This window comes from Hypanus sabinus, chromosome 2, assembly GCF_030144855.1.
Source record: "Hypanus sabinus isolate sHypSab1 chromosome 2, sHypSab1.hap1, whole genome shotgun sequence".
In the NCBI taxonomy this organism is placed as follows: domain Eukaryota; kingdom Metazoa; phylum Chordata; class Chondrichthyes; order Myliobatiformes; family Dasyatidae; genus Hypanus; species Hypanus sabinus.
The window spans coordinates 28,550,445-28,563,844 of NC_082707.1; the positions used below are offsets into that span (position 1 = coordinate 28,550,445).

Consider the following 13,400-nt stretch of genomic DNA (forward strand, 5'->3'; position numbering starts at 1 on the left):
TTTTATTATGAAATTACATATATGTCACCATATACAACCCTGAGATGTATTTTCTTGTGGGTATACTCAACAAATTGATAGAATAATAACTATACGAGAATCAATGAAAAGCCACTCAAATCAACCAGAGTGCAGAAGACAACAAACTGCAAATGCAGGAAAAAGAAACAATGATATAAATAAATAACTAGTAAGTATCAAGAACATGAGATGAAGAGCCCTTGAAAGTGAGTCCATAGGTGGTGGGAACATTTCAGCGATGGAGAGAGTAACATTATCCCATTTGGTTCTGATGGTTGAGGGGTAGTAACTTCCTGAACCTGGCAGTGTGAGTCCTGAGGCTTTTGTACCATCTTCCTGGTGGCAGCAGCGAGAAGAGAGCATGTTCTTGATGATGGATGCTGCTTTCCTGCAACAGCGTTTCATGTAGGTACACTCAATGTTTGGGAGACTTTACCTGTGATGGATTGGGCTGGATCTGCTACTTTTTCCATTCAAGGGCATGGTGATTCCGTAACAGGGTGTGACGCAGCCACTTAATATACTCCGTAGTCCACTACACATCTATAGAAGTTTGCCAAAGTCTTAGGTGACACACCAAATCTCCGCAAACTCTTAAGGACGTAAAAGCACTGCCGTACTTTTCTCCGTAATTGCACTTGCATGTTGGGACCAGGACAGGTCTTCTGAAATAATAACTCCTATGAACTTACAGTTGCTAACTCTGTTCACTTCTAACCCTGTGATGAAGACTGATTCATGGACCTCTGGTTTCCTTCTTTTGAAGTCTATAATCAGTTCCTTGGTCTGGCTGACATTGAGTGGGAGGCTGTTATGACAATATGACATATGATAATAATAAACCAATTACAATCCCAAGCTACAGAACAATATTGATCTGTTGGTAAGATAGCCACCAGGGAAATGGCAGATGATTCTGCAAAATGTGAGATGCTACATTTTGGTTCTGATCAACAAATCAGAACCAATGAATGGCATGAAACTCTGAGGTACACAGGAAACTCCCAATGATCACTGACAGCAACAGTGCAGGCAGTTAACATGATTGAAAGGGCATTTGTTACACCTGCCTCCAGAAGCTGGGGTGAAGAATATAAGAGCAGGGAAGGTGTGTTACGTAACTAGAAGTTATTTAATCCAGAGTTGGAGTAGTGTGTGCACTTTTGGTTGTGATACATTGAATGGGGGTGATTGCACTGGAAGAGACATAGATTCACAAGGATATTCCTGGGATGGATCAATTTACTCCTGAAGTGAGCACTGATGAAGTCATGAAGGGTGACGGACTTAGAAGTTGTGAAGAGCAGACATTCAGTGGGTAGTAAGAAACCTTTCCCTTGAGAAGAGATATTTATAACCAGAGGGGGACAGAATATTTTCATCCAGAGGGTGATTGAAATCTAATATTGCAGGTGGGTATTATTAAGAATTTTTTAGATAGACGCTTGAAATGCTGTGGGATAAAAGACTAAAGGCTCAGTGCTGTGAAGCTGGGATTAGAATAGATAGTTTCCAATGGTTGGCATGGGTGCAAAGGTTGAAAGAGGCTAGTTTCTGTGCAGTATGACTCTTTAACTTCAGAAATTTGATCTTACCCTTTTTTGTCAAGGAGTAAAATAGTGGACTGGAAACCAATATATATGGAGTTAGCTTTATGTGTAGCACTTCCTCAAGTATTTTGCAGATGATACCTTGCTTAAGAATCTCCCGCAGCAAGTATTCCTGAACCTGGGAGTGAGTAAGACTACATTACTGTCGGTGGACAGCTGGGAAACCAGATTCCATCACAAAGTTGATGGTCTTCATTGGATCAGGCATTGTATATTATGAATGAAGCAGGACACATGTAAAGCCCATATCTCACAGAAGCGAATTCTATCAGAAGGTTGGCAACTGATTTTGCCACCTCTGTAGGCTTGAAAGCAGCCTGCCGTGGTGCTGAGCTTTCAAAGTTGCTGAAGGTACGGTACCTTCCTTACTACCATTCACTTTGCGCCTTTTACTTAGTTCTGGCAGTGTGATGCCTTGCCAGCTGGATTGACTGTTATAACGATGATGAAAGTGGTAATTCATAGTTTTTGTACTTGTTATCATATTGATGCTGACAATTGAAATAATGGCACACTGTTGGGTGAGTCATATTTGTAGAACAGGCCCTGAATCTTGTGACTTGGAAGAAGTCTGAGCCCCTTTCAGAATATTTCACAGCCGATGTAATAATTTTGAAAAGCAGTCATTGTGTTCTATAAGCAAAAACACCGCAGATAATTTGCATACAGCAAGGCCCCTAAGTGCAATGAAAGTGATCAAATGACCAGGTTGTGATGTGAACGCATGTGTGCAAATCTTACACAGTACTGCAGTGTGAGAGGTACCAAGTGAGAATGAAGAGCAGAATGGTCAAACAAATGGTTGATGGAATGTAGTGTAGGGAAGTGTATGGTCATGCACTTAGGTGGAAGGAGTAAAGGTGTAGACTATTTTCTAAACTGAAGAAAATTCAGAAACCAGGGGTGCAAAGGTTAACTTCCAGGTTGAGCGAGTGGTAAGGAAGGCACTTGAAATATTAGCATTCATTTTAAGAGGTCTGGAGTATAAAACAAGGATGTAATGCTCTAAGGCATTTGTTAGACCACAATTGGGGTATTGTGAACAGTTTTGGGTCTCTTACCTAACAAATGGATGTGCTGGTATTGAAGAGGGTTGAGAGGAGGATCACGAGAATGATCCCAGGAATGAAACTTATGAAGAGCTTTTGATGGCTCTGGGCTTGCACTTGCTGGAGTTTAGAGAAATGAAGGGACATCTCATTGAAACCTATGGAATATTGAAAAGTCGAAATGGAGTGGATGTGGAGAAGATGCGTCCTATTGTGGAGGGGTCCAGGACCAGAAGGCACAGTCTCAGAATAGAAGGATGTCCCTTTGGAACAGAGACAAGAAGGAATTTTTTTAGCCAGATAATGTTGAATCTGTGGAATTCATTGCCAGGGACTGCTCTGGAAGCCAACTCATTGGGTATATTTAAAGCTGAAGTTGATAGGTTCTTGATTGGTAAGGGTGTCAAAAGGTTACAGGGAGAAGGCAGGCCAATGGAGTTGAGAGGGAGCTTTCATGGAATAGTGGAGCAGACTGAATGAGCCTAATAGACTAATTTTCCACTATATCTTATGGACTTAATGGAGGCACTGGAAGAAGACAATTTAGTCATGTCACTGATGCTGCAGTACATGGAGATTAATGAGAATAAATATTTTGCTATAGTCACCAATCATCACAAGGCCACTAATGCTTAATTTTGATGCTGTAGGAGGATGTTTGGTGATGTTGTGCTCCTTGTGCCTTGTGATGCATCAGGTGGCAACCTTGCTGTTTCTTTAGCATTTGTCTGTTTTTCATGAGGCCAAGTTGCTAGCTCAACGCTCAACCCAGCATGGATGGGAAGTGTGCAAGGAGCCGGCCGAATTTGAATTGGGACCATGCCTTGAAGTCCGGTGAAGATGCCACTGCACCACTGACCAGCTATAGAATGTTACTCTGAATCAAGAGATATTCAAGTGGAAAGTTAGGAGACATTATTATTTTCAAGGATGCGACAGAGGAGGTTTGAGGGAAATAGCAGTTTAATGGCAGAGCCTTTGAGGAAGAGTTGTTGCTTAAAGTGAGATGTATGGCAGTCAACATAAGGAAACAGTTTAATCCAATTAGTCTAATTTGTTTTAGATAAGATTATACTGCATGAATGTACTTAACCTGAAAAATTGTTGATTTTATTATTAACAGTGCCAGTCCAGATGATTATAACATAGTGGTGCAAAAGCCAAGGCAGATTCTTTGTCAGTTTGTTGACAAGATGCTGACAGATGTTGATGTTGGTAAGTACTTCCACTGTAATCTGCTCTAAACTCTTAGACTCTCTTTATTCCCCATGCACCATCACTCCTTGTCAATATCTCACTAATGTTAGATATTAATAACTAGCTTTCAGATTACTGTGGTTGTAGGGTAAGGGTTATCAAGGTAGCTCAAAAATATATTTATCCCTAAATGTATCATACCAAGCGTTCTTAAACAATAAGCAATAGATGAAGCTGTCATCAAAAAAATATAATTCCCTTAACTTGCTCCCTTCTTTAACCAGACTAAAATCTGAACTAAAGACAAAGTATGAATATTAGACACTAGAATACTACAGCACAGTATAGGCCCTTTGGCCCTCAATGTTGTGCCGACCCATATATTCCTAAAAAAATACTAAACTCACACTACCCCATAACCCTCTATTTTTCTTTCAAACATGTACCTGTCCAACAGGCTCTTAAATACCCCTAATGTTTTAGCCTACACCACCATCCCTGGCAAGTCATTCCAGGCACCCACAACCCACTATGTGAAAAAACCTACTCCTGAAGTCTCCCCTAAACTTCCCTCCCTTAACTTTGTACATATGCCCTCTGGTGTTTGCTATTCGTGCCCTGGGAAATAGGTATTGGCTATCCACCCTATCTATGCCTCTCAAAATCTTGTAGACCTCTTATCAAGTCCCCTCTCATCCTTTACAGTCTAAAGAGAAAAGTCCCATTTCTGCTAACCTTGCCTCAAAAGACTTGTTTTCCAATCCAGGCAACATCCTCTTTCAAATCTCTTACCATCTTTTCTTTCAGTTAGCCCTGACAAAGGGTCTCTGCCAGAAATGTCGATTGTACTTTTTCCTATAGATGCTGCCTGGCCTGTTGCGTTCCACCAGCATTTTGTGTATGTTGCTTGAATTTCCAGCATCTGCAGATTTGCTTGTTTTAGCATCCTGGTAAATCTCCTCTGTACCCTCTCCATAGCTTCCACATCCTTCTTATAATGAGGTGACCAGAACTGAACACAATATTCTAAATGTGGTCTCACCAGAGATTTGTAGAGTTGCAACATGACCTCTACTCTTGAACTCAATCCCCCCCCCCCCCCATTAATGAAGCCTAGCATCCTGTAGGTCTTCTTAACCACCTTATCAACTTGTGCAGCGACCTTGAGGGATGTATGGATTTGAACCCCAAGGTCCCTTTGTTCATCCACACTCTTAAGTAACTGACCATTAATCCTGTATTCAGTCTTCTGGTTTGTCCTTACAAAATGAATCACCTTACACTTATCCGGATTGAACTCCATCTGCCACTTTTCTGCCCAACTCTGCATCCTGTCTATATCCTCTTGTAACCTTCGACAACCTACAGCTCCATCCACAACACCTCCAATCTTCTTGTCATCCACAAACTTACATACTGTCATCCTTTCGCATTTTTATTCAGGTCATTTATAAAAATCACAAAGAGCAGGGTTCCCAGGACAGATCCTTGCGGCACTCCACTAGTCACCGACCTCTAGGCAGAATACTTTCCTTCCGCTACTACCCTCTGCTTTCTTCCTGTAAGCCAATCCTTTTATCCAAACAGCCAAGGTTCCACTGATCCCATGCCTCATGACTTCCTGGATGAGTCTCTCGTGGGGGACCTTGTCAAATGCCTTACTAGAATCCATGTAGACCACATCTATTGCCCTACCCTCATCAATTTCTTTTCTTACCTCTTCAAAAAACTCAATTAGGCTCATGAGGCACAACCTTCCCTTCACAAAGCCATGTTGACTATCCTTGAGTAGACTGTACTTCTCCAAATGCTTGTAGATCCTATCCTTAAGAATCCTTTCCAATAGTTTGCAGACCACTGACGTAAGACTCACCGGTCTATAGTTCCCAGGATTCTCCCTATTACCTTTTTTTAAACAAGGGAACTACATTTGCCATTCTCCAGTCCTCTGGTACTTCTCCTGTAGCCAAAAGGATTCAAAGATCATAGCTACTGCTCCAGCGATTTCTTCTCTAACTTCCCACAGCAACCTGGGGTATATTACATCCGGCCCTGGGGGACTTATCAATCTTGATGTTCTTAAGAAGATCCAACACTTCTTCCTTAATCTCTACATTGTCCAGCACACAGGCATGTTCTATTTTGACCCCACCCTGATCAAGGTCCTTTTCACTTGTGAATACTGAAGCAACGTATTCATTTAGGAACTCCCCAGCCTCCTCCGCCTCCAAGCACATGTTGCCTTCTTTATCCTTTAGCAGCCCCACCTTCATTCTTGTCATCTTTCTGTTCTTCACATACGTAGAATGCCTTGGGGTTCTCCTTAATCCTACATGCCAAGCCTTCTCATGCCCCCTTCAAGCTCTCCTAAGTCCTTACTTAAGCTCCTTCCTAGCTACCCTATATTTCTCATGAGCCCCTCCTGCTTCCTGCATCTTATATCTAACATATTCTTCCTTCTTCCTCTTGACGAGTCGCCTCACGTGTTCCGTCAGCCACGGTTTGCTTTTCCTACCATTTTTTCTTTGTCTCAGTGGGACAAACCTATCTTAAACCCAGCACAAGTGGTCCCTAAGCTTCTTCCACATTACTTCTGTGCTTTCACCCTTGAACATCTGTTTCCAATTTACTCTCGCTAGTTCCTGCTTCATTCTGTCATAGTTAGCCCTTCCCCAGTTAAGCACTTTCTCATTTTGTCTATTTTTATCCTTTTCCATAGCTATGCTGAAGCTAAGGGAGTTGTGGTCGCTCTCACCAAAATGCTCCTCCTCCAAGAGGTCTGTCACCTGACCAGGTTCATTTCCCAGAACTAGATCCAGTATGGTCTCTCCTCTCATCGGCTGGTCCACATACTGTGTCAGGAATCCTTGAACACCCCTGACAAATTCAGCCCCATCTATCCCCCTTGCAGTCAGGAGGTGCCAGTCAATATAAGGGAAGTTGAAATCACCCATAACTACAACCCTGTATTTCCTGCGCCATTCTAAAATCTGCCTGCTTATCTTCTCCTCGGTGTCCTGAGGAACACAGTGATTGATCCCTTCCTATTTCTGGCTTCCACACACACTGACTCAGTGGACACTCCCTCTGCAGCGTTCTTCCTTTCTATAGCTCTGATACTATCCCTGACTGGTAATGCTTCTCCTGCCCCCTTTTCTACCTCCCATCCTATTCCTTCTAAAACACCTAAATCCCAATACCTGCATCAGCCAATCTTGCCCTCCCTCCAGCCAAGTTTCAGTAATGGCCACGACATCGTAGTTCCACGTACTGATCCATGCTCTAAGTTCTTCCCCTTTACTCCTAATACTCCTAGCAGTGAAATAGATATATTTCACTATAGTAACTATACTCTTTACTTCTACCACACCCCAACCCATGTGACAAAATTACCCATAATAAACTTGCAGCACAAAGTACAATACAGACAGAAAATAGATTAATGGCTCCCTCACTGATACATTTGTAACTAAATGTTGAAATGTCCCAATAACTCCTCACAGGCAAACTGAGCTAAATGAGGAAACACTTAAAACAAAATTAAAAGGATATCATTCATGGATGATTTGTCACACATATGTTGAAACATACAGTGAAATGTGTCATTTACGTGAAATCAAATCGCAAGGATTTACAGGGAGCACCAAGCTATGTTATCTTTTTTGTTTAAATTTCAGTTGCTCTGGAGCTTTTGAAGAAGACTGACTCTCAGCCAACGTGTGTGATGCTGCTTGATTTTATTCAACACATTATGAAATCCTTCCCTCTTATGTTTGTGAGCGCTCCACAAAAGCCAACCAAGGAAATTCAGCGGCACAGTAGTGATGATGAAAGTAGTTGTATTGGTGAGTCTGTGGAGAACCTACAGATAAATAGGGTGATAGCCATTGAAGTTCTGGACTTAATGAAATGTAGTTTGGGAATGTGAGAGCAATGATGCAGATGTCAGCACACAATTGCGGTGGAGAAAATCTGGCATCAATTTCTGAGTTAATGCAGAAGCAGAATGCTGTTATTCTGCTTCTCCACCTGGTGGAGTCAGTTTCAAGGAACAATGCGTGTTGAACTATGAAGCCTGAACTGAATGGGATCATAGCAAAAATATTCTTTTTGTTCAGCATGCAATTTCTTTCTGAAATTGAATTATATGAAATATGAACTTCTAGCTTATTCAACCATGTTCTGTTTCATCAAAGAAGATTTTTTGATATAGTACCCGTTAAAAAATTATGCTGAAGATTAAAAGAGACACTTCACCTTTATATCCATGTCTTTAAAGATTGTGAATTTTTAATCTCTTTTTTGATGATTAATTACAAATTAAATATATTTATTATTGCCCACAGGATTGACCAAACATAATTCATGCGTATTGAATTAACTGTTTTCAAATAATACCCTCCTGATTTCAACAAATCAATTAGAATTACTAACGTCCTTGACCGACATGCTGCTGCTTGATAGTTTTTGACTACTGAGTGGAACACAATTGTTCTGCAGCAAATAAAGGAAATAAATTGATGGGGTTTCTCTGAGGCAGCATGGACTGTGTGGCAGGATGACTTCCTATATCTTAAGGAACTCTGAACATTAAGATGATTATTATAAATTATAACAAAAAACTAGAAAGCATATACAGTCGGCCCTCTTTATCCACGGGGGATTGGTTCCGGGACCCCCCGTGGATACCAAAAATCTCGGATGCTCAAGTCCCTTATTTAACCTGTCTCAGTGCAGTGGTGTTTAGAACTCAGTGGAATCCCAGACTTTATTTAACTTGTCTCAGTGCGGTGGACATTAAGATCTGGTGCAGCTCTGAATCCACAATGTTTCTGTTCACGAAAATAATCACGATCACAATTGAAAATAAGGTGGAAGTAATAAGGTGATCGGAAAGAGGTGAAACGCCATTGGTCATTGGTTGAATCCGCGCATGTGGAAATGGCGGATAAGGAGGGCCGACTGTATTCATATTTTTACTCTGGTTGTAGTTGCATTGATTTAATCCTATCCAATAATTAATGAATCCAGTTACACAGGATTCAGCTTAACCACTCTATCTTGGCCAGTATGCTCTTCTTGAACAAGTCCCAAATAATTTCACTTGTCAGCATAATGTTTATGCTGTGGTGGAGGCACTGACTTTTTTGGATGTAGCCTGAATCTGGACTAAATGTGAAGTTCCATAATTAAGACAAAGTTTCTGTTTGCTTTTATTTGTGCTATTTAATCTGATTGTATCTATTTGTTTTTAAAGATTTCAGTAACTGGATCATAACAAGGCTTCTTCGGATTGCTGCAGCCCAGAACTGCCAGGCACTGCAAAACTGTATTGCAAAAATTATAATTTCTTTGTTATGGCTGTTTAAGAACAAGAATCCCTTCATATTTGGAGTACAAACAAAGGAAGTGCTTGGCCTCTTTCAAGATTTAATCTGTCTGACAGAGAAGAATATAGTGATGCCGGAATCATCCTTGTGGCCATTCACAGTTAATCGTTTTATTGTGGCTGTGACAGAGAATCCAGGATATTTAACTCCTGCACCTTTTCTACTGAACTCTGTGTTACAAGTAGAGTTATTGGAGATCATATTACTGAGAATACTATCTGCGATTCTTTCCAGCATGTTTTGTAGGCGACAACGACTCATTTTATGGGAAATAGGCTGCTCCCTTTTAGAACATGGCAGCCCCAAGATAAAGAGTATTGTGTTAACCCTGTTTTCAAAGTTAACAAACCTTGGAGGACCACCACCAGAAGAATTGACAAATATGTTTTTTACTCATTTTATTGATCTTTTGCTATTATTTAAGAGGGCCAACAGAGATGAACTAGAATTGTATGAGGAGCCATTTGCAGGATTGGTCAGAGCACTTTTTCCCATCAATGCTGAACACCTTGCAAGTGCATGTGTGATAGAACCATTTTACCTGAACAGGCTAATGGATAAATTAAGTACTTTGATAGGAGACGGACTGATGAAACAAATTGAATCTGATAAATTAAGATCAGCTTTATGTCACATATTGCAACATTTTTTGACGTTTAGACCTTCAGGAGTTATTTGTGCGGACCCAATACAGAAACACCGTATGCATGTGATTTGCAGAGCTGTAACTGAAATGATAGGAATACAGCAGAACCAACAGGTATTTTGTCTTAATCCGTGTGTATTCTTACTTTTTTTATTTCAACCATATATCTCACATGGTCAGGAAGGTGAAAATGATTTACTTACAGTTGTTTGTCAAGGACTTCATGTAGTCTGTCACTTGAAGTACAAGACATAAAAAGATTGCTCTCCATCCCATGTCCTTGACAGAGATTAAGGTATTTTGAATACAGATATATTGAAGAACTGGATATACAGAGTAGCAGTATCAGAGGTGCTGCTATTCAGATGAGATGTTGAAATAGATCCAGTCAACATCTATCTATCCTTTTCAGTCTAATTATACAATATGTACTGTAGCACAATGATTGGAGCGTTATCCTATTGCACTAGCAACTTTCCATTCCAACCAACAATTCAAAAAATTAATGTCTTTATTGCTGTTTGTAAGATCTTCAAATGTGTTTCGCTCATATTCACAGTTTTGTTCATATTTGCACAGCTATCAGCCCACCTATCAGATCCAATTGTATTCATGTGCATATTTGACAGAATTCATCCCCATGTACAAATTTCCCAGCATTCCTAATGAGAATTAGCAAACTCTCCATTATATGTTATGTGCTTTTCCGAGACAAGTTTTGTATAAAGGTAAGGCTGTCTTTGCCATAACATTGCACTTTAAAAGATCTAGTTAATCATCATTACTTACATCTTTTTGAGTTTTTATTGGAGCAATTGATCTTTCTAGTAGTTTAAGAACTATTCACACAACCATTGCAGTCAATACGGGAGTTACCCACTATTATCTTGCACGGGGACAAGAATTGGACATTCAGTGTTTGAATGGAGCATTTGAGTTATAATATTTTAATATTGAGATAACTTTTATCATGTGTCAAGTATCTCAAAGCAATTCACAGATGATGAATTACTCACCTTGATTTTAAGTGAAGTTCATTGTGCTCACTGTTTATTGGTTCTATCAAAGCAACTTCTAGGGTCTGCTTATTGCTAGTTAAACCTAGAAATCTGGAAGTCACTGTTCAAAAATTTAATTCACAGACTTCTATAAATTGATACTTTTCCAGTGCACTCCATTCAAATCCATATAAGAGGATGATGTTGGCAGTTTTACATACAAGTTAGTCACTGAACATTGCAGAAAAAGTTGGCGTTGCCATACCTGGTTTAATTAAAGTTTTAGTATTTAAAAATCGTCATTGTTGCCAGGAATCATTTCTGACATGTAACAATTTTGTGTTTAGATTTTCATTCTTTCAGAATTTGATTATAAAGTATTTATTTACCCATGGAAAAAGTAAGTTGTGATTCAAACATCCATTAAAACAAAAGGGTGTGTGCATTTCTGAGTACAGGGAACAACTAAGTTTTGTTCTTTTATAGATTCTTGCTAAATCATTGCTGCCATTTGACAGGTTATTTAAAGATTCTGTTTCTTATCTGTAAATGAAATACCCTGTTTTCATAGTTATCCCAGTTGCTTTGCTCTATATACACTGGCCATAATTGTTTTATTTCATTCAAAAATCACCTCAGTACAACTCATAATTAAACTAATGGAATATATGCTGTCATTAAGAATCCAATGAAACTTTTTTTTATTATCATGAGAGTATTTTAAAAATAGATGGGCGAGTTGGCTTAAAGTTGCATTTCTGTAAGGCAGTTCATCTGTAGCTCAGAGAAGCCTTGTACTTGCCCCAGAGTCTGATAAGTAATAACTAAATAATTTCTGTTGATAGGCTGAAGAGACAACTGTTGAATCAGTTGCCTCATTAAGTAATCCATGATAGTAAGTTGAATGAACAGAAATTGAGTCAGTGCATTAGACAAGATTTTTTTTGGGCAGTAAGCCAGTTTTACCTTTCATTGCATTATCATTCCCTATCTTCAAAACTGGTAATCAGCTGAAAGGAACTGATTACTGAAAGTGGTAATTCTTAGCTCAGTTTCTGCTTCATGCTTCCGTGGTGACTGACTATTTTTACTTGGCTTTCCCTGATGTTTTAGTTGAGTTTAGTTCAGCTGTTATAATGGTAAACTTATGCATTACTACAGCCCAGAGCATGATGCATTGCCACACACTAGCACCAGGTATTAAACCCGAGGCATTGTGTGAAATAATTAAGCATTATATCTTTAATTTTAATTTTAAAACTTAATGAAGAGAAGATGGAGTGGGTCACCTAGTTTTGCTATTGAATAAGTTCAAGATTAATCTCCTGCTTAGCCTCAGCTACTGCTCCTTGCCTGGTCATCAAAAGCTTTGATTTCCCTAAAGGCCAAAAATCTGTTTTTCTTAACTTTGGATATATTTATTAACGTTAGCTTTGTATATATACAATATCCACGGCACTTTGAGGTTGAGAATTCAGAAGATTCACTTTGTCTCAGTGAACAAGTTCTTGTCTCCACTTGAAGCTATCCCTGCTAGTTATAGATTCATCTGCTAGAGGAAACATCCTCTCAATATTTTGTTCTGCAAGCCAGAATTACAATTCTAGTGCACTTGTCGTGTGTACGTCAAAATATAACAGTGAAAAGCGTTGTTTGCAGTGAACAGCCATCACATCCGAGGCTGTCTTATGTGTCTCAATAACTTTACCTGTCCTTTTAAACTGCTATGAATATAGTCTTAAATTTTCTGACCTTTTCCCATCAAACATAAAATGTCACTAGTGTGATGATTACTATAGTGAAGTGTGCAGCTCTCTTTATTCAGGGCTCTTAGTTATTTCATGTAACTTTTTGCATTGTGTTACAGTATTTGTTAAGTTGCTTGTACATAGCAATGAAAGCAGAAGGAGTCAGTGTCATGCAGGCTGCACGTAATCGGACATCATCAACAGAGATTCCTGAAACAGGTGGAGAAAGAAATGTTGATGAAGTTCCAGAGAAGCGGCCACGCTTGAGTTTTACAGGACAAAGCTCACTAAATCCAGTCCTGCTGGCTGAGTATGAACTATGCCTATTTAAAATCTATTTGCATTTAATCATTCCATTTTGTCTTGCCAAGCTATAAATATTCAAACCTGCACAAATGAAGATGAATATCAGCACTGAACTGGTTCTGTGGCTGTTGGCTGCAGCCACCGGCCTCCTGGACCGACTGCAGCGCTGCACTGGTTCTGTGGTTGTGGACTCACTTTTGGCAATTCTTTGGTTCATATTCTGTGTATTATTTATTTGTTTTTTTTTAAATTGTGAGCACAATTTATTTTATTTTGCACATTGGTGGACATTGTGTGGGGGTGTTTGAATGGGTTTCTTTGTTTTGTGGGCTGCCTGTGAGAAGACGAATCTCGAGGTATACATACTTCGGTAATAAATATGCTTTGAACTTCAACTGCTGAAATCCTGCTAATAGAGTTCATAAGAATATGGGT

General features: G+C 39.6%; 1 protein-coding gene across 2 annotated transcripts in view; it reads left to right on the forward strand.

Annotated features, from left to right (window-relative positions):
• Positions 1-13,400, forward strand: part of atr (ATR serine/threonine kinase) — a 140,425-nt gene that overhangs the window by 1,664 nt on the left and 125,361 nt on the right. For both annotated transcript variants that reach the window (XM_059993514.1, XM_059993520.1), the window contains exons 2-5: positions 3,804-3,895; positions 7,555-7,722; positions 9,135-10,027; positions 12,779-12,969. In XM_059993514.1, coding sequence (XP_059849497.1) covers positions 3,804-3,895; positions 7,555-7,722; positions 9,135-10,027; positions 12,779-12,969 — 1,344 coding nt within the window. The remainder of the gene's footprint in view (positions 1-3,803; positions 3,896-7,554; positions 7,723-9,134; positions 10,028-12,778; positions 12,970-13,400) is intronic.